The sequence below is a fragment of the Mesoplodon bidens genome (assembly GCF_964165515.1).
Source record: "Mesoplodon bidens genome assembly, chromosome: 3".
In the NCBI taxonomy this organism is placed as follows: Eukaryota; Metazoa; Chordata; class Mammalia; order Artiodactyla; family Ziphiidae; genus Mesoplodon; species Mesoplodon bidens.
In genome coordinates, this window is record NC_138178.1 from 53942137 (window position 1) to 53961446 (window position 19310).

The 19310-nt window shown below is 39.1% G+C and overlaps 1 protein-coding gene across 5 annotated transcripts in view; it reads right to left on the minus strand.

Moving 5' to 3' along the window:
• The window catches only part of CSNK1G1 (casein kinase 1 gamma 1), a 153682-nt gene that overhangs the window by 20127 nt on the left and 114245 nt on the right, over positions 1–19310 (minus strand). For 2 of the 5 annotated variants that reach the window (XR_014015435.1, XM_081229538.1), the window contains exons 6-11: positions 18974–19208; positions 13903–13988; positions 11921–12005; positions 11503–11651; positions 10748–10852; positions 925–1035 (exon numbers count right to left, since the gene is read on the minus strand). Coding sequence is in view for 4 of the 5 variants with exons in the window: in XM_081229538.1 (XP_081085664.1) it covers positions 925–1035; positions 10748–10852; positions 11503–11651; positions 11921–12005; positions 13903–13988; positions 18974–19208 (771 nt within the window). In the remaining variant the exon portion in view is untranslated. Of the gene's footprint in view, positions 1–924; positions 1036–2125; positions 2360–3743; positions 4343–10747; positions 10853–11502; positions 11652–11920; positions 12006–13902; positions 13989–18973; positions 19209–19310 lie in introns of those variants that run through there. The other 3 variants (XM_081229541.1, XM_081229540.1, XM_081229539.1) reach the window with 3 other exon arrangements.

Sequence of the window (19310 nt, forward strand, 5' to 3'; positions counted from 1 at the left end):
GTTGTTTCTGGAGTGGGTGTGTTCAATCCATCATTTTTATCTATGAGATGTTCCTATGAGATCATTTTTGGTTTAGAGGACAAAGCTGTCTCCTAACTTCCTGTGAATAACACAATCTTCAGTGAGTCACTCCACGTAAAGGCATATCCTAAACAATCAGCCTATCAAGATGCGTTTCTATGTGAAAAAGGCTTGCCTATCCCTTTATAAGAATTTACATTTGGTAGCTCTGGGTTCACCTGTGTGCCCCAACTGGTGGTGTCACTTACCAGTCTGAGAAAAATATTCAGGTTAAGATTATTAAAATAGTGACATATATGAAAAGTTAAGAGATGCAAGGTGTTCTTAAGTACAAGAGAGAATAGAGATTCAAAATAGTCCAAATGAAATCAGAAGTAATTCTCTAAGACCACACTTATTCTAGGGAGAAAAAAAGAAGTAGCCCAACTTCCTGGGTTCCCACTCATAAACGGTTGAGTTGGACCAATGAACAATCTCACCTTATGTACTAGGGCATATATCATCATGGAATGAGCTACATATGCAGTCCTCTATCCCAAAAATACCTATTTTAAATATTTCTTTGCAGTTCCCAGACTTGACACTAACAGACTTCTACCTTGACATTATTTTATGGTCTATCATGAGTGGATCAAGGTTGTAGGATTAGTTTAACCAGGAATCAGTATCAGAAGTCATATAGATATTTCTTAGTCAATGACAACAACCCAGAATCATCTCAACAAGTGAGTCTTACAAGTCCACCTAGGTAGAAAATCAGCACAGAGATATTCAGTTCACTATAAAAGCAGCTCAACCTCGCTGTAAGTTTCCATTCTAAAGGAACTTCGGTTTCAGAAGCAAGCCAACATTCTACCAGCCAAGCTGGGAGGGCCAGGAAAAGGCAATAAAGGCTGTAAGTACCTGCACTGATCCCCCATGGCGGTCTGCAGCCAAGTGAGACGTCAGGTACGAGGTATTGGTCTGCCGGCTGGGCTGGATTTCCCACTCTCCTCGGCGCTCTGACGATGCAGTCTGCTCAGGCATTAGGAAGCATGAGAGCAAGATACGGAAGGAAAGGTGAAGCAACAGCAAGCAATATCAAAATCAAGTACATTAGTGTCCCTAAGGGTTTTGTTTTTGTTTTGGATTTTGAACAACTGCTGCAAAGCACTGAGAAAAAGATAGCTTGGCTACATTCATTTCAGCCTAATGAGCCAACACATAATTGTCTCTAGCATACCATCCTTGCCTAGACACAGAAAAATAATAATCACCAAAAGAGGAGGTTAAAAAAAATAAAAACTATCAAAAGCTGGAATCATTCAGCTTGCATATTAGTAAAATTTCAGTAGCCACTAAGCAGACCAAATTCAGAAAGTTAGGATTGTTGGACAAAGGAATAATCATACTTACAAGTCATTTCACTAATTAACTATCTATCTAAATAGACAGTAGTCAATATAGAAAATTCCCAGCATTAGGAATCAAGGTAATAAGCCTTTTCCTTGAATAGGGGGCCCACTACCCTCAACATAAACTTCCAGAAGACTTTCAACTAAGATAAAATGAGCAGTAGCTGGAATATGCTTTCTTATCTAAAAGGATGAACAAAGTATCTCTTCAAAAGCAGGTTCACTAGGGGTAAAACGGGAATAAAGACACAGACCTACTTGAGAATGGACTTGTGGATATGGGGAGGGGGAAGGGTAAGCTGTGACAAAGCGAAAGAGAGGCATGGACATATATACACTACCAAACGTAAGGTAGATAGATAGTGGGAAGCAGCCGCAGAGCACAGGGAGATCAGCTCGGTGCTTTGTGACCGCCTGGAGGGGTGGGATGGGGAGGGTGGGAGGGAGGGAGATGCATGAGGGAAGGGATGTGGGAACAGATGTATATGTATGACTGATTCACTTTGTTATAAAGCAGAAACTAATAAAAAAAAATTAAATTAAAAAAAAAAAAGCAGGTTCACAGGTCAAGAATACGAAAAGATGGGGGGAGATAAGGTTACAATGTTTTTCAGATTCCTCTAGCTAACAGCCTCTAGTCTGGAATTAGAAAAAGTTTAGATAAGACTACTACGAACTATTTTCTTCTAGAAAGCAAAAGGCAGATCTTTTCCCAGCAAAAGGAGGGCTTGCAATTCAAAACCTCATTGGGTTCTGCTTTCACCTTTGCTGTCATTCAGGCTCTCTTCTTTCCTTCTTTACCTGTTTTATAGATCTCACACTATTCTGATCTTGCTCCTATGTGATATTTGTTCTGAAGAATCTGTTTAGGTGCCTCTTCCCCTGTGCCAGATGGCTGAGGAGGTGTTAACATCATGATGCTCAGCTGTAACAGTCCTAAGGCTCTACAAAAATGAAAAATGAGGTGTTGGAGAGGCAGCAATGAGGGATTAGTAAGTCAAATTTTAACTGCTGCTGATATAAACAGCAGCAGGGGTTGGGACGTGATATTGCTGCTCTGCATGAAAACCAGTAAGGATGCTATAAATATTAGAAATGTTCACAGCTATAAATGTTGTATTCTATAAAAAAGAAAAGGAAGACCGAAGTAGTAGTAATTTGAGGCTCCATTTCACTCACCCCCTTCTGTAACTCATTGACAAGAGTTGTTTAAAGCTCATCTATAAATCATCAAAAAGGCTTTTCCCATTTTAAAAAAGCATCGTACACCAGCTACAACTTACTCATCTTCTTTAAGTAATGGAATATGAGGTGACATGGGTAACAGCACTATAAAAGATCCTGGCCATGTTTTCTGATATTCCTCAGGGGATGAGCATATTCTGTAAGAAGGCAACTGTATTAACTTGCTTGCTATATATACTCTTACAAAAGAGGAGTTTAGTTTTACACTGCTAGTCACATTTGAGAGAATCAAGGCTACTCAAAATATCTCCCTACCCCAATTAATTCTGCCGAGAAGTTCAGAAGTTCAGTTTAGAAGTTCAAAAAATTTCATTTTTCCAAAATAAGACTGTGGTTTATAACATAACCATAACTATTTTGTAAACCAATATCCATATCTCAGAGCACTTAATCTCATTTATTCTCACTACTGGAGATTTGAGAATATATCTGTTCTTCTAATATTATAAGTAATATCTATAACTAATATCTATTAGTGATAGCCTCTTCAGTTCTCTCTAGGACTTTATGAGTTTTTTGTAATATTTAAGTAGACTGTTTAAGCTCCTAAACTACTACATAGAATTGTCTGTTCTCAAAAAATTTAAACGCTTAAAAAATATCCAGACATTTATAAGTCATTTGGTGCCATTTTGAGTTCCATGATACATGTTCAGTGCAATTACTTCTCTCATGAACACTCTCTGTTTTGCATTTGTTTTTAGGGCAGATGAAACGTATATAAAACACTCATATGCTTTTAAGCTTAACAAAACCCTGGACAGCTGGATCAGCTATTATTTCTATTTTTACTGAAATACATCTCAGAAGTCTGATTTGATGGTACTGTCTGAATCCCCGGGCTGTGTACTTGTTTATATTAATTCTAGCTAAATAGGTAATTTGTTGGAATAATTAACATTTTTGTCTAAATGAAAATAGCAAGACATTTTTTCAAAGGCCCAGAAGTTACACTCCATCTCCATCCTCAAAGCAATGTTCTATTTATCTTTTGAGGAGAGAAAAACAATGCTAGCATTCCAGATTGCCTCATAGATGCTTGCACTGTGACAAGTGAAGAACACATGGCACCATTCTACTGCTCTCCAACGCCTTCTGTATCCACTGAAAGCAACAAAACCAAGGGACAGACCTGAACCTGGGGTTGTTGGTTTATTACTTTGGGAACTACTTTCACCGTAATACTAAACTCTATGGCTATTCTTTTCTGGAATTTAAGGGCCTGGACTGGTATCTAGAGGTTGATGTAGTAGAAGTGTTCATCTGCCAGTTTTAGAAAGCAACTGAGTGCCTAGAAACTAAATGAAACCAAGGAATGTTCACAACTACAGAATTCTGCTAGTCTACCTGTTCCTGAAAGGTACTCTAGGCAATGCTGTATACACAGAGGTTATGATTAGGCATAATCAGCACAGGAGCCAGTTATACCAAGCAAACCAGCAGAGGAGATCGGCATGTAAACCCTTCATTCTTAAAAATCATTCATGCAACATGTCTATCTAAAAAGCAATCAGGAGCGTCCAAGGGTAGAAGAGTCATTCAACAAAACCAATCTCTCTGCATTACTTGAAAGGCAAAGGTCCAAATGGAGTGTGTAAATCCCCAAAGGCAGGAGCAGGAATCTCATGTAGTGGGAATTCCTTGGGATAATGCTTTAAAATCTTCAGTTGTGATTGCATCACCTGCGTGGAAATGCTTAGTTTACTATCTAGTAGGTGAATGTGGAAATAAAAAAAGCAGCAACCTAGCAGAACATACATCAAAGGCAAAGCTACAAAAAATAGTTAAGGGAAAACATAGAAGCCTAGTGTAAGAAGTCAAAACCGCCACATGTGCCTAGGGCAGAGGAAGCAAGTCTCTCCCAGCAATCATTTGGCAGCGATTCACAGACAGACAGTGGGGAGAACGACACTAACAGGAGGGCAAGAAAATACAGTCTGAAAACACCTCAGATAACCACTTCCATCTATGGCTTGAAAATTATCTCCAATTTTTATTGGAGATAAAGCTACTTTTCTGAAGCAGAAGGCAGGCAAATATCTTCCTCCTGTTGTAACAAACAAATCACCAAATCCTACTCTTTATGTAAAGTTATTTTGAAAAATTAATTTTGATTGCATCTATAAAATGGATTTTATCCATTTTACTTCATGGCTCTTAAAATATTCTAAAAGTTGCCATCTATACAGAACATTTTGGCCTCTCATGTCAGTCTTCTAGGCCTCCTTATATAATTACAGTCTTCAACTGTAATTAACAAGAATAGAGACTGAATAGTACCAAAAGGTTAGCAATAAATACACTTGATTACATTCTGTCTTACCACACTTCCAAGATTAAACAAAATTTTAATATAGTATATTAAGTATACTATATTATGTGTTAGACCTCAGGTATGAAATTTAAAAAGTTGGTAAAGTTATTAAAGTGTATACTTTAACAAAATCAAAAACTTCTCCATTAAGCTCATGAAATAGAACCAATTTTCCTCTGCCAGACAGGGATTGTTACATGCAATCTGTCAGGTGTACCAATAGTGAGTTCCTGTTTTCTACAAACTGGATCAAATATCAGCGATATTTGAAAATCACTGATAAGAACCTGGAAGGATTATTCCCAAGCCCAATACTATATAGGCCCCCAGAGACAGCAGCGTCAATTCTGTGAAGCTCTGAAAAGAAATCACAGGAACCATCCTAGAGGTTTGAAACTCTCTACTCAAATCTTGCCCTATTCTTACTCAAAATGGCGTAAGACACCTCCCCTATGGAATGATGATTTATCTAGGTAAGATTACTCTGGAATCACCCTCCTACAAGGAGGTGCCTCAGAACACAGGGTATATGCTGATATACAAAATACTGAACAATGCATACGGACAGAGGAAAACTTTTAATGTGGAATAGAGCATTAGGTGCAGAGGTGAGCAGCAAAGACCAGGTCACAGAGTGGGAGAAGCTAAGAAAAGGACTGCACTTCAGTTTTGCACTTGCTTGTTGCAATATCCCCCTTGGAATTAAGGTCCCAGAAATGAGGAGGGACAGCTCATTCTGCACTGAGCTCTGTGCTGGAGCAGGGCAGGGTGAGTGTGCAATCTCCACACCTGAGCTCCTGCTAGACAGCAGGCAGCAAGTCAGGAAATCACACACGGGTCAGAAGTAGGCAAGTGATCACTGAGCAAACATCTGCTCCTTAAACTAGCAAACTCTGAACCTCGCTGAAAACAAAGAAGTACTCTGTAAAAGGAAGGGAATGGAGAATTCATCAGCTCTCCTTTTTTTTTTTTTTTTTTTTTTTTTAAGGCTACTGGACTTAAATTTAATCCCTTGGAGTCTAGACACAAACAGAATAAATCTGAACTACTCTTTTATTGGGGCATAGCTTCTTCAGAGCTCAATATGACATTCTTTCCCTTAAACATATGCTGGTCCTATAAAAATGAATAAGTAATATTTGAGGATTCAATAATATCGGGGGTAGGATACCATGTCTGGTAGAATTTAATCATTCTCGATGGCCAGTATGACTCTTTCCAACCTCAAAACAGATCTGTTCTCCCTAACCTTTTAGGCCAAGTACCCCTTCTTCAAATGCTCACAGAAAATCTACCAAATAAAAGGGGTCTATGGGAGAAAAGAGAAACTAACAAAACTGCTGAACCACAATAGTAATATTTGTGTAGCATCTACCTGAGTAAGGATTGTCACAAGCTAGAGGTTCTGAAAGGAAGTGTGTTGCTGTAAGCACATGCTAATCAATGCAATATGCTATATATATAAATTTATATATATTTTGTGCGTGTCAAACAAACACACTGCATAAGACCTTCGACAGTACTGCACTTTAATATGAGCTATCTGGATAGTGGCAGGACTTACTTCCTGACCGAATTTGATCAGCGAATGCAAGGGAAGCTTTGCCGGGTAGAAATAGGAAGAACTGGGCTTCCCTGGTGGCACAGTGGTTGAGAGTCCGCCTGCCGATGCAGGGGACTCGGGTTCGTGCCCCGGTCTGGGAAGATCCCACGTGCCGCGGAGCGGCTGGGCCGGTGAGCCATGGCCGCTGAGCCATGGTAGAATTTAATTAACCCCCTGGTTGCGCGGGCCTCTCACTATCGCGGCCTCTCTTGTTGCGGAGCACAGGCTCCGGGCGCGCAGGCTCAGTAGTTGTGGCTCATGGGCCTAGTTGCTCCATGGCATGTGGGATCCTCCCAGACCAGGGCTCGAACCCGTGTCCCCTGCATTAGCAGGCAGACTCTCAACCACTGCGCCACCAGGGAAGCCCAAAAATCCATATTTTAAACAAATATCTGATTTCATTTAAACTCCTCATTTGACAGATTCATTCATTCATCATTCAAACAATTATTTACTGAGTGCCTACTATTCCAGACATTCTTTCAGGGGTTAGGGATACAGCAGTGAACAAAACAACAAAAATCTCTGCCCTTACAAGGCTTACATTTGTGGAAGCTGAGGCCCCCAAAAGCTTAAGTGTCCTGCAGCCTAAGGCTTGGGATAAGCTAAAACCAAGTTCTGAGCTCCTCATCCTTCTCCTCGATCACACAACTGATGGGCAAATTTATTCAGAGTAAGTAGGCTCTTCAAGCATTATCATCAATGTCATCTCCAAAGATCTCTCAGGTTTTGAGAGCCATCCTCTGCCTGACAGCCATCTTCAGCTGAAGCGCACAGCAACAGCTTTGACCCATCCTTCTCCCTCAACTCTGCCATACATGTGAGCTCCCAATTCTGATAGGTTATATCCCTGTGTCATTTTTCAATTTTATTTTATTCTCACCACTACAGTCCATATGCACCCCCTTTACCTCTCAAGGGAACTCACTGTCTTATTGGTCTCCATGCTGGCTGCCAGGCTATTACCACCTTCTATGCTGAAAGATTTCTAAAGCAAAGTTTTGATCTTATCACCCCTCTGTTCAAATACCTTTAGTACCTATTCCCTACTGAAATTAAGTACTAACTCTCCAGTAGCCCAGCGTTTCAGGAGCTTTATCGAATGGCTCCAACCTATTTTCCTAGCCTTATCTCCTTTATTCACAGAATATATTTTAGCAAAATGGAACTAGATAATTTGTTGTTGCTCATATTTCCTTTTTGCTTGGAATGCCTCTTTCATTTCCACCCACTTCTTCCAAGAGCATTTCAAATGCAGCTTCTTTCATGAAATTCTTTGTCATGCTCAGATTAGATGCAAAGTCTCCTTCCAATCCCTAAAGATTGTGATTTGGGATGCTTATCTGTTCTACCTTATGTTATAAGTTACCTGGCTACCTGGCTTATCTGCTTGTCAGTTCTTTGAGGACAAGGACTCCCTACTTATCTTGGTATCTCCAGGACATACTTTCACATAGCAAGTCCTTAGCTAGATTTACCGAGTCAAAATTGCTGAAGAAAGGTTAGCTGTCCCTAAACTTAATACCTTTCAATCTCTCTCAAGGAGAGATTTTAGTTTCTTCTTTGGCTGATTTCAAAACTTGCAAAGAATTAATCTTAAAAAAAAAAAAAAAAAAGCATAAGGAAAAAACCCTGAAGATGGAACCAAAGCAATGAGACCACAGACTAAGACACGGTGTAAAGGCTGAAAAGACACTAGAAATCCATTTACCCACAGTGCACAGTGCAGAAAGAATTCTACCCAGTTAGAATTCAGAATCCTGCTGGAAAGGAGGTATAAAATTTGCACTGATGTGGGGAATTTCAATCCCTTAGCAGCCATGGGATACTAAAAACCCTAAAAGAAAAAAAAAAAATCAAACGCGCTTTCAAGACTCAACTCTTCAAAAAGAAGCTTACTGCCGTGTAGATGAGATTTCCCAATTACATACCCGGGTTTAATGACTTTTCACTTGAAAGTACACTGAAATTCACTGTACTTTTACTCAGATACTAGGCATGACCTCATTTTCCACCCTGGAAATCTAGGTTTTCAACCATCTCTTTTCCCCATACCTTTAAAATTCATTCAAAACAGCAACATTGATTATGAATTCACTGAAGCAGAAAAGACAAGGGAAACTAAAGGAAACACATATTTTAGTTTTCAAATATTCTAAAAATATTTGAATATTTATTCAAATAAATATTGAATTATTTGAATAAGTATTCAATATTTATGATGGGCAGGTATGTTATGATTTCACTGACTACTTAAATTATTTTTTAATTTCTTTCATACCTTTACTATTTAAATGTACATTTCATTATAAGGTAACATAACTCCATTATAGAATAGTTTGGAAAAATATTACCCACAATACTACAACTTCCAACACTACTTCTGTTAATATTTTGGCATTATCTCCTCCCACTGACTTTCTCATTCTCCCTTCCCCTTCAGGAAAATCATGAGGTATTTCTAATTTTGTATTGTGATTTCTTTACTCTACAACCATAAACATTTTCAGGTTGCTACAAGTTTTCCTAAATATTATTTTAAGTGGCTAGATAATATGCCACTGAATAAATGCATTACAATTCATTTTATTATAACCCAGTTTATTTGATAAAAGATTTGAGCAGATCCATAACCATTCCCTTATAACTGGATAGGTGGATCATTTCTAAAACTTTGCTAGAAATAGCACTGCGACAGTTTAATGCACATAAGTAAATCTGTATCTTGGATTGTTTTATTGTGATTGGTTTATTATGATTCCAAGAAGTAAAATTATTCTATCAGAGAGGATTGTAACTTTATCAAATTACTTTCTAGAGAATTTGTAACAACTTGCAAAGTCAAGAGCAATGCATGAGAATGTCATTTGAACTGTGCACTCGACACTTTTTAAAAGGGGGTTAGGGGAGAATGACTGCAGAAGTCAACGGTACTCTGCTGTCAAACACAAGTCAGTCAAGATAGAATCATTAGCCAAGTACTCTGATTAAAGTATGTAACTCTGGACCCAATTAGGGGTCATAGTTTGCTAAACCCCATCTTTTTGCCTACCTACTCTCTCTTTTATCTACTAATACATAGATTTCCTTCCTTCACACATTTTTTTCTTACCCAACATGCCACACATACATGCCAAAAGTATGTACTCACTGGTGAGTCTATCTATATTTGTGTACATACTTTACTGTATGTATGTGTGTGTGTATACCTAAATATACTACCTTTTTGTTTGTTTTTGTTTTAGAGGGGGCACCTGGATTCTATATTCTATTTTTAACCTATGTACTTTCACATGTACATCTGTGAGATAAGTGTTTTTTATATTTTATTGTAAAAATGTCTGTGAATATAAAACAGAGAGGTCAGGGATGAGGGGGGAACAAGCTAATTTGATATGATTATGTGTGTGTGTGTTATCTGTTTATTATTCTTTGCTTCTTTATCTATTGAGGTACTCATTTTCCTCTTAGCAATATATAGGGTAATAAGGATTAAAACTGTCATATTTACTTCCCAATCAGTTACCCCTTTCTTTAAACGTTGTCAAATTTGTTGATTTTTTTTTTTTTTTTTGGCAGGGATGGGTGTGGTGTTTGCCTCCTCTGTCTTTAGGCTGAGAGAAGCCTCTCATTGAAGGATGGATGACACGGCCTTCTCTGGAATGGCCTAAAGCAAAGCTGTATCTTCACTACAGGTCCAGATCCTGGCCAGCTATAAAGTTAACCTGGATATAGGGACAGAGGTGGGGTGGAGATGCCAGTTCATGCCTATGTCAGCTGGAAGTCCAAATTACCCACCCTTCTTAATCAGCAAGGAAAAACCAGCATGGGTGAGAGCTCTACTCTGGACTGCAGATGAGACCCAAAGTGGGCTACCCTGTCCATCCAGTGTGTCTTTGGGCCTGTGGCAGACTGTCCCTTTCAGCCAACAGATTTTGACAGGCCCAGCTTCTCTAGAGTGGATGCTTCATGTAAGACACCTGGCCACATCTCAGTGCTATTACACAACCCTGAGGAATGCTGGAATGCCACACCACAACAGTGAGTAATGCTAAGCCCTTTGTCTTTAATTTCAGTATATACGCTTAAGTGGAGAAGCTGAAGAATTTGGATTTTAATATTAGCCATGAAGAAGGGGGATTTCTGAAACAATGAAGGTCCAACACATACCTGATTTCGTAGAGGCTGCTGTGATGGCCGATCCCTGTGTGTGTGGCTTTCTCGAGTTATTGCTGATGCACCAGAATCTACATGAACTGACCCTACTGGAGTAGGCTGGAAAAATATATAACAAAAAGTCAAATGGGGAAAACAGGTCCAACTTAATGCCTCCACAAAGGACAGCATCATTCTAATTCTAATTCTAACAGAACAGTAGTAATTATTATTACTGTTATTATTACACCAAGGCCAGTTTCAAGTCTTCTTGTCTTTTCAGTTTGCTTATCTGCAAAAGGGAGACAGTTTGGTCCTCAATAGTTCATTCGAGAGTAGCTTGCCTTCGAAAAGAAAAATAACATCCTACAGTGATGACTGTTAGTATGCTCTAAGGTCCTGTGAACCCAAGGCCAGAAGAAAAAATTCAGAAGTTTCCTCTGGTGCTGGGCTCCACCCGACGGAAATCAAGTACCTTAACAGCTTATGTAGCACCAGCTCCTAGATCATTCAAAGAAAACTTCTTAAAAACTGACTTAAATTCTGATATCTTAGGACACAGTGGTCATAATCTTAAAAACACAGTTAGTAACTCCTTTATTACTCTAGTGAGAGTGACCCCTGGCATCACCCTGAAAAGACTGGCAAATGGAACATCTACAGTCAAAGGGATGTTGTTTTTTTTTCCCCCCATAGATTTAAGCAGAAAGTCTGGCAAGGGGTGAGACACTGCTGGTCTGAGGTGAGGAGGTTAAAAAGAAGATACTTACAATAGGCCTCCCGACCCAATCATAGGCGTAGTCAAAGGTGTAGCCTTTCCTTTCAAAGAGGTCTGTGAAGAGCGTCCGTAAATACTCATAGTCAGGTTTTTCAAAGAAGTCTAATCGCCTGACATATCGCAGGTAGGTTGCCATCTCCTCTGTTAGGAAAGAGGTTAAAGGCCATGCTCATTAGCTGAATGCTTCTCATGGGGAGAAGCTTCGGGCCAGGCAAGGAATATCTGTACAGACTATTTGACACTGATGTTTTCTTTATGGACCAAATCAAAGTGATAAAACCTATCTTGATTTAAATAACAATAAAAGGAAATGTAAATTTTCTGGAGAGTATCTAGAAATACTAAGATAAGGTCTCCACCTCCTTCAAAGCTTCAGTCACACTGGCTGGAGTGTCCTTTCAGCATCCTACCTGGAAAGTTTTCACAGAGAGCTTCAATGGGAGTATTCCTTTTGGTGTCACCAATCTTTTGATATCTTTCTTTTAATGTATCAGCCTGTAGAGAAGAAAGAGAGAAAGTTAGTTGGAAAGAGGTGTTAAGTATGGGAGGTCCAATATATTTTGGGACATAATGACTGTTTCACTCAAACTGGCAGGATTTGTTAGATAGTCTCAATTTTTTTCTAATACTAACAAATAAGAAATGTAGTAGAGATGATATATTTAGATATGTACAAAACATCTATTCTGGATAGTTTTACTTGCAAATACATTTAGTAGTCTCAGATAAACACCACCAAATGTAATGAGATGAGAGGCTAAGATAAGAAAATAAATTCAAAATTATAACAGCTTAGTAATGACCCATGGCCACTAGGGTTCAAAAGTTATTCAACCTTCTCATTCTTAGATCAGCTCTAGATAAGATTAAAAACACTGCTAATCCAAATGGGGGCAAACAGACAGATGGCTCCACAACACGTGTATTGTGAAGTTGAACAGAAAAAGAACAAGATGTAAAAAAACTGCCTAAGAACCTGCTGTATAAAAAATAAATAAAATTAAATTAAAACAAAAACAAAAACAAAAAACAACTGCCTTTCCACAATGTGCTTCCAGAGGGAAAAATGTTAACTATGATACAGGCATGGCTAACAGACAGGTGTGCTATATGTCAGTGGCCCAAAGTAGCCAAGTCTGGTTTGCTCAAGACTGTAGACAGAGGGCTCCTGGAACTTGGACCAATAATGTGGTCTCAAGGGATTCTCATGAGGCTCTGCCTAGCCTGCTGCACCAGGCTTTAAGCAATTATGTTTTGAAGTATACTGGAGGAGTTTTAAATCTACAACTACCACTAAAATGATTCATGGATCATGAGAAAGTTTCAAGCAGTTAATAATATACAAATGCATTATTTGGCTGTATGGTGAGCAAACAGGATGTGAAACTCTATTTGACAGCTGTCAATGTCAATGAGAAGGTATATGTGACTAGGAGAAGACCATGGAGATGTTAGGAGAGGAATTTAAAGGGAAAGAAATAAAATCTTCCCAACGGGAAGGGATAAAAGCCTCACTTTTCAGGACAATGTCCAAGAAAGCACAGCAAAATGAATCATTCTGCTCTTCGGGAGGGAAAGGGTGTAGTAGTACCCAAAGCTACCGATTAAGTTTCCTTCCATACTAACATGTTGAAATAAATCACAACTCAAAAATGTCTTGCATTTAACTATCTAATGGGACTCAGAATGGGTTAGAAGCTCACCATTTCCTAGTCTAACCGCCAGAAGCACAGAGTAATCATTACAATGGTTGTAACTATAATTAATAGTTAACTTCGACACAAATGCACTGTATTGACACCTACCTAAGGAAGGCTATTTAAACTACACATTTTACAAGGAACAGCTATTTTATGCATAGGCATTTATTCAATTAAACATTGGAACAGCAATGTTAAACCTGGATTTTCATTTTAGTTCAGATGGGTCCTTAGCCTACATAGGAAGAACAAGTATTTCCCAGTTCCCCTTAGGGGCACACCTAGTCCTGCTGGCCTTGCTGGTAAAATGTGTAGCAGCTGCTATCATCAATTTGTTCCAGAAATTCCCCAACATACTGGAAACAATATGCCTGCTACATAATGTTAGTGAAGGAGGAATACTGACACAGAGAGAAAAGCAGCACTGCCAAGGCTGGGAGGGGATGAGGGAAGAGATTATGGAAAACTCGAAAATAAGGAAAAAGGATCAGAAGGGGAAGAAGACAAACGTGGGCAAAACAGAGCTTCCAAAGCCCAGGTGAGCATTTACATTATAGACTAATGTCGTTCCTGCTTGTCATCCCTGTAGCCAATCTTCCCCTTTGTGCTTCCTACAGACATCAAGTCAGCAACCCCTTCATTATCAACTGAGTATTTAAACAAAGCCCTCCACTGAGCACTTCCAAGGATACCTTGAGTCCTTGCCAGGGTAGGCTGCCTCGAAGGAAATACATGAACATATGGCCTAAGGCTTCCAAATCATCCCGCCGGCTTTGCTCTAAAAGGGAAGACAGATGACACATTATGTTTGCAGTTATTAAAGCAGAAAGGGGTTCAAAACCAAGTAATCCCTTCAGAAACCCATCTGCTCTGGAAAGGCTCTGCTTACTAATTCTTTGTATATCTAAATCAGGGATAGTATTTTAGATCAAAACCAAAAACAACGTGTACTTCCTTTGCCTAGATCTGCTACTGGCAAGTAAATATCAAGTGAAAAGAGCAAATCCTGAACTAAAAGCAAGTCCAAATCACTAAATGGTGAGTAACCACCCCTCACTCTATGCCGTCACCTTCCTGAAAGTAAGATAATTTAAACAAAATGTTATTTCTAGTACATGGCTACAATTACTCTTTGGTTACCATCGCGAAAAGTGAGCAGCAGATTGAGTAGCTGAGGCTGTTAAGAGAGTCCATTATGGCTAGGCCCGCAAAGACACAAGCTGCAGAATGCCTAGCATACATGCCTAGTGCTTTTTATTCATCATAAAAATTAACACTCAAAATTTAGTTTAATGTAAGCAAACATCAGGGCACAATCCTCAGCTCCATCCCATTTGTACCATGTCCCATAGCCACCTTAAGAAAAATTTAAAGTTTATTACTAAGGTACCCTTTGTGGGCACATAAAACAGTATCCCTGCATTCAGAGAGCTTATCATGTAAAACAAGTTGCTGGATTTTTCTTTCTTTTCTTTAAATTGGTAAAGAACTGCAGAATAGTTAATAAAAAATTGTAACTACATCTCAGAAAACATCTTATACATTCTTTGGCTGTCAGACAATAGAAGTAGTACATTCTTCCATTTTTAATTGCCCATTACAATTTATCTCAGACATTTCATGTGTTTATTTTTCAGAATCGAGTTCTGGGCTTTATCAAAAGAAATGACAGATGCAAGAATAAGGGGCTATCTTAAACTTGATTTTGTCTTCTTTGTGCAGAAAGTAAAACCTAACAGAGTCAGGGAGGCAGGGAAAGCTACTCAGGTAACCCAAAATACAAAAGCACAAAACGTTTAACTACCGCCTCCAATTACAGGAAATTTGCATGAAAAAGAGTGCATAGTACTCTACAGGGCAGATGAAGAAAGAAAAGGCAACTTTCTAAATTTGAAGGAGGTTTTTGGAAATGAGGTCACTAATGGGAAGGGGCGGCACCCTGACAAGAGACATAAATAACATAAAGTTGAGCCGATACAGAGCAACTGAAATAATCTTAAAAAGAATGAAGCAAAACAGTAAGGCAGGGCTTCCCTAGTGGCGCAGTGGTTGGGAATCCGCCTGCCGATACAGGGGACGCGGGTTCCTGCCCCGGTCTGGGAAGATCCCACATGCCTCAGGGCGGCTGGGCCCGTGAGCCATGGCCGCTCAGCCTGTGTGTCCAGAGCCTGTGCTCCGCAACGGGAGAAGCCACAGCGGTGAGAGGCCCGCATACCGCAAAAAACAAAACAAAACAAAAACAGTAAGGCCATCAGAAGCTTTTGACTACAAGGCTTGCCTGAAGTTTGCAATAAATTTCATATGTAATTGAAAGCAAAGAGATTTTGTTAACAGAACCTAAAGAAACAGATTTTGTTAACAGACAAAAACAGATTTTGTTAACAGAACCTAAAGATACACCAAAAAACAAAGAACAAGCAGAGTGAATTGAGGCCTCCCACAAAGCAGGGCAGATAGAGAAACCACACCCTGCAGGTTCTCATACTATATCACACCCACTCATCTCCTCGAGGCCTCCCACAAAGCAGGGCAGATAGACAAACCACACCCTGCAGGTTCTCACACTATATCACACCTACTCATCGCCTCTCCATTTTTATATCCACTTCCTGTAAGGAGGCCCCTTGGTAATAAATAATTCAGGGGACACATGGTTGTACTTTAGATAGTTGAGCACTAGAGGGCGAAACTCTCCACATTTTCAATGACTGATCAGCCCTACAGAAATAAGCCCAGCTTCTCTTCACAGCAAAGCCATTATAAAATGAGATTTTTTTAAAAATCAAAAACCAAAAAATATAATAAATACATTTAAACTCACTGGAATAAGTAATAAAGTAACTTTTCAAATACTTAAAACCATGAAAAAAAGCTGTGGAATATGGGATAACAGGAAAAATAATGGTTCCTGAGTCAGGTTATCTAGGTCTTGGCCTGTCCTTTCTATTAATTTATCAATCCACGCAAAATTAAGCATGGCCAAGTCACCTTTTGGGCTTCGATTTCCTCACCTGAAAAAAAAAGTGGTTGATTTAGATACTCTGAAAAGTCATTTTCCATTTCTAAAATTCTAAAATAATCTACAACAATTTAAATCATAAAGGCCTTTCAAAACAAATGAGAGTGAAAATCAGAGCCATGCTTTATTTCCACATTTCTTTGAACACTCCACATTCATTCAATTCAGGATTTCAATTCAGTATTTCCCTTGTTTTTTTCATGCAGGATATTTCATTTTCAAAGAAGAAAGGTTTTGGGTCCTCCTGACACCAGGAGGACACAAAATTCTTCCATACCATAAAGGCTTGCTTTTCAACCAATCAGAAAGATGTGCTTGGTTTACTTGCATCACATCCCTGATTTTAGGTCAAATATATTTTGTTGAAGGAAAAGGGCCAGGTGACCCAGTGTCCTCACCCTAACTTCAAACATTAAGGAATACAAAATGGGCAGACTTAATCAGTGGGAAGGTGGCTAATCTAATGTAGTAAATATCAGGTTTAGGGGGCTGCTTCCCTTGTTTTCTGCCCTCACAAAATTAATAGGCAATTCTTTCCAGGTCATTTGAAGATACACTTCCCTTTTTCTTCATTACAACATAAAGGATGCAACACATTTGAAAACCAATAGGATTAGGGTTCCTACAGAAACCTCTCTGGGTTTGAGACCATGGCCAGAGTTTAAAGGGCATGTGACAACCACCTATACGTATTCTCTGTAATAGGGACATTATAGACAAATACGGTGACAGGTTGGATCTGACCTGAAAAAAACTCTGGAACTCAGGAAGTCCACGCGTGGAGATACGCTCAAAAGTTCCAGCAGAAATGGCTACATCAAGAGATAAAGGAACCCAGTCTGATGACAGTAGATGCTTAAAACATATTTTGTTGAATAAATGATAACTACCATTATAGAGTCTTTACTATCATCAAGCACTATGCTAAACAGTTTATATGCATTATCTCACAGAACCCTATGGTATAAGGTACTATTACCATACAACTTTCAGGGTAGATGAGATAACTGACGCTGATGAAGGAAGGTTACCGGACCACATAGGTTTAAGGGAAAAAGCCAGAATTTATATCCCTTTTTCTTAACTATTACACTGTACCTTATACAAACAACATGGATATGCATCTTTTGTCTGTTCTTGCCTTTCCTGACAAGAATAATAAAATCAGAACACAAATGCTGAGCCCAGGAGGCAGGCATTAGAACAACTTCTAGACTCTGTCAGTTAAACCAAACAATCATGACTTTACTATGTACCACACACTCTATCTCCTTGTAAAAAGGAAGGAAGAAGGGAATTCTGAGCACTATGCAAGAGACCCATGTTACATATATTATCACCCATTCAACCTGCAAAACATCCTTGTGAAATATTACTTTTTTTTTTTTTTTTTTTTGCCGTACGCGGGCCTCTCACTGCCGCGGCCTCTCCCGCTGCAGAGCACAGGCTCTGGACGCGCAGGCCCAGCGGCCATGGCCCACGGGCCCAGCCGCTCTGCGGCACGTGGGATCCTTCCGGATGGGGCATGAACCCGCGTCCCCTGCATCGGACTCTGCAGGCAGACTCTCAACCACTGCGCCACCAGGGAAGCCCTATATTACTCTATTTTTACAGGTTAAGTTTCAGGGAGATTAAGTAACTTGTCCAAAGTGACACCAGTAATAAGTGCCAGAGAACCTTCCAGCCTAACTTTAAACTGTTATGTTTAGTTAAGTGAGAATATCCATGTGGTTACCGGAAAAATCCTGACAGCATTCATTTCAACTCGGGTTGTATCACACCACTTTGTAATGTCATTTTTACTCTTCACTAATACTAGAATCCTCATCTGGATATCTGAGCAGTTTACTTGATGAGGCAACTTTATAGCTATTTACATTAGCTTTAATGTACTATTGTGTAAAATATTTATTGTGTAAACTGTTTGTTAATATTTAAATACCTTACATAATTAGCTACCTCTAGGAGCCTAATATTCTGTTTATATGTCTACTCTCTAGGGTGGTGATTTTCGAACATATATTTTCAATCACCTTAGAACCTTTTCTTCAAATAGAATCTTCCAATGAAAGCCAATATATAAAACAGATAAAAAGGGAAGCTTTCCTGGAGAAGCTGGCAAGGGCCCAGGGCCCTATCGGCTGGGCCTTCTCACTGTTCCTTAGGCTTCCCTCGCAAATACTCTCCCCTGGACTAGTCCCTCTAACAAGTGAGACTACAGCTTTTAGCAATATTTATGCAAATTGTCTATCCTGAGTAAAATTCAAGACTCATATGGAAAAGCAAATATATTTTCACTGAATAAGACAGGCTTTTCCCTGAAAAATGAGTCACGAAACTATGCACAGAGAACAGAAGGCTAGTCCATGTTTTAGTGAAGCACTCTTCCTCAAAGCAGCTATCAGCCTGATGTCCTTTTCAGGTTATATATGGGGCCATTTGTATGTAAATATCAAACTCATCACTAAACTTACTAAAATGTTATCACCTTAATTCAATAATTCAAGTACCACACTCTGAGAAACTAAGCATTTGGAAACAAAGAATGAAAAATCCTTAAGTTGTCAACAGGATACTTAGGAAAGTCACTAACTTACCATCTTAATTTCTCAAGTACAAAAATCACTTACTCTGTGAAGCAATAAGAATCACAAGTTGTAATGCACAATGGGTACAAAAGTGTTTTGGGGATAAGAAGGTGTTTTAACAACCTGCCCCTTTCATGGAGCTGAAAATAAACACACCTTTGCCAAGATGCGTGTTGATAGACATGTATCTTGCAGTTCCAGTTAAACTTTTGTGCTCCCTATAAGGTATATGTTTTTTGGTTTCAGGGTCAATGTATTCCTTGGCCAGTCCAAAGTCTATAATGTGTATAACATGCTCTTTCTTATTGCCTTGTCGGCCAATCAGGAAGTTCTCTGGCTTGACATCTCGGTAAATGAGATTCTTTGAGTGCACGTATTCCATTCGGGAAAGCTAAAAGAGAGAAAAACAATGATAGAAATACTACTCTAAAGAAGTTTACTGTAAAAATACATCAAAACGTTTTCTTTTATCAGCTCAAAGCTTTGAAATTAA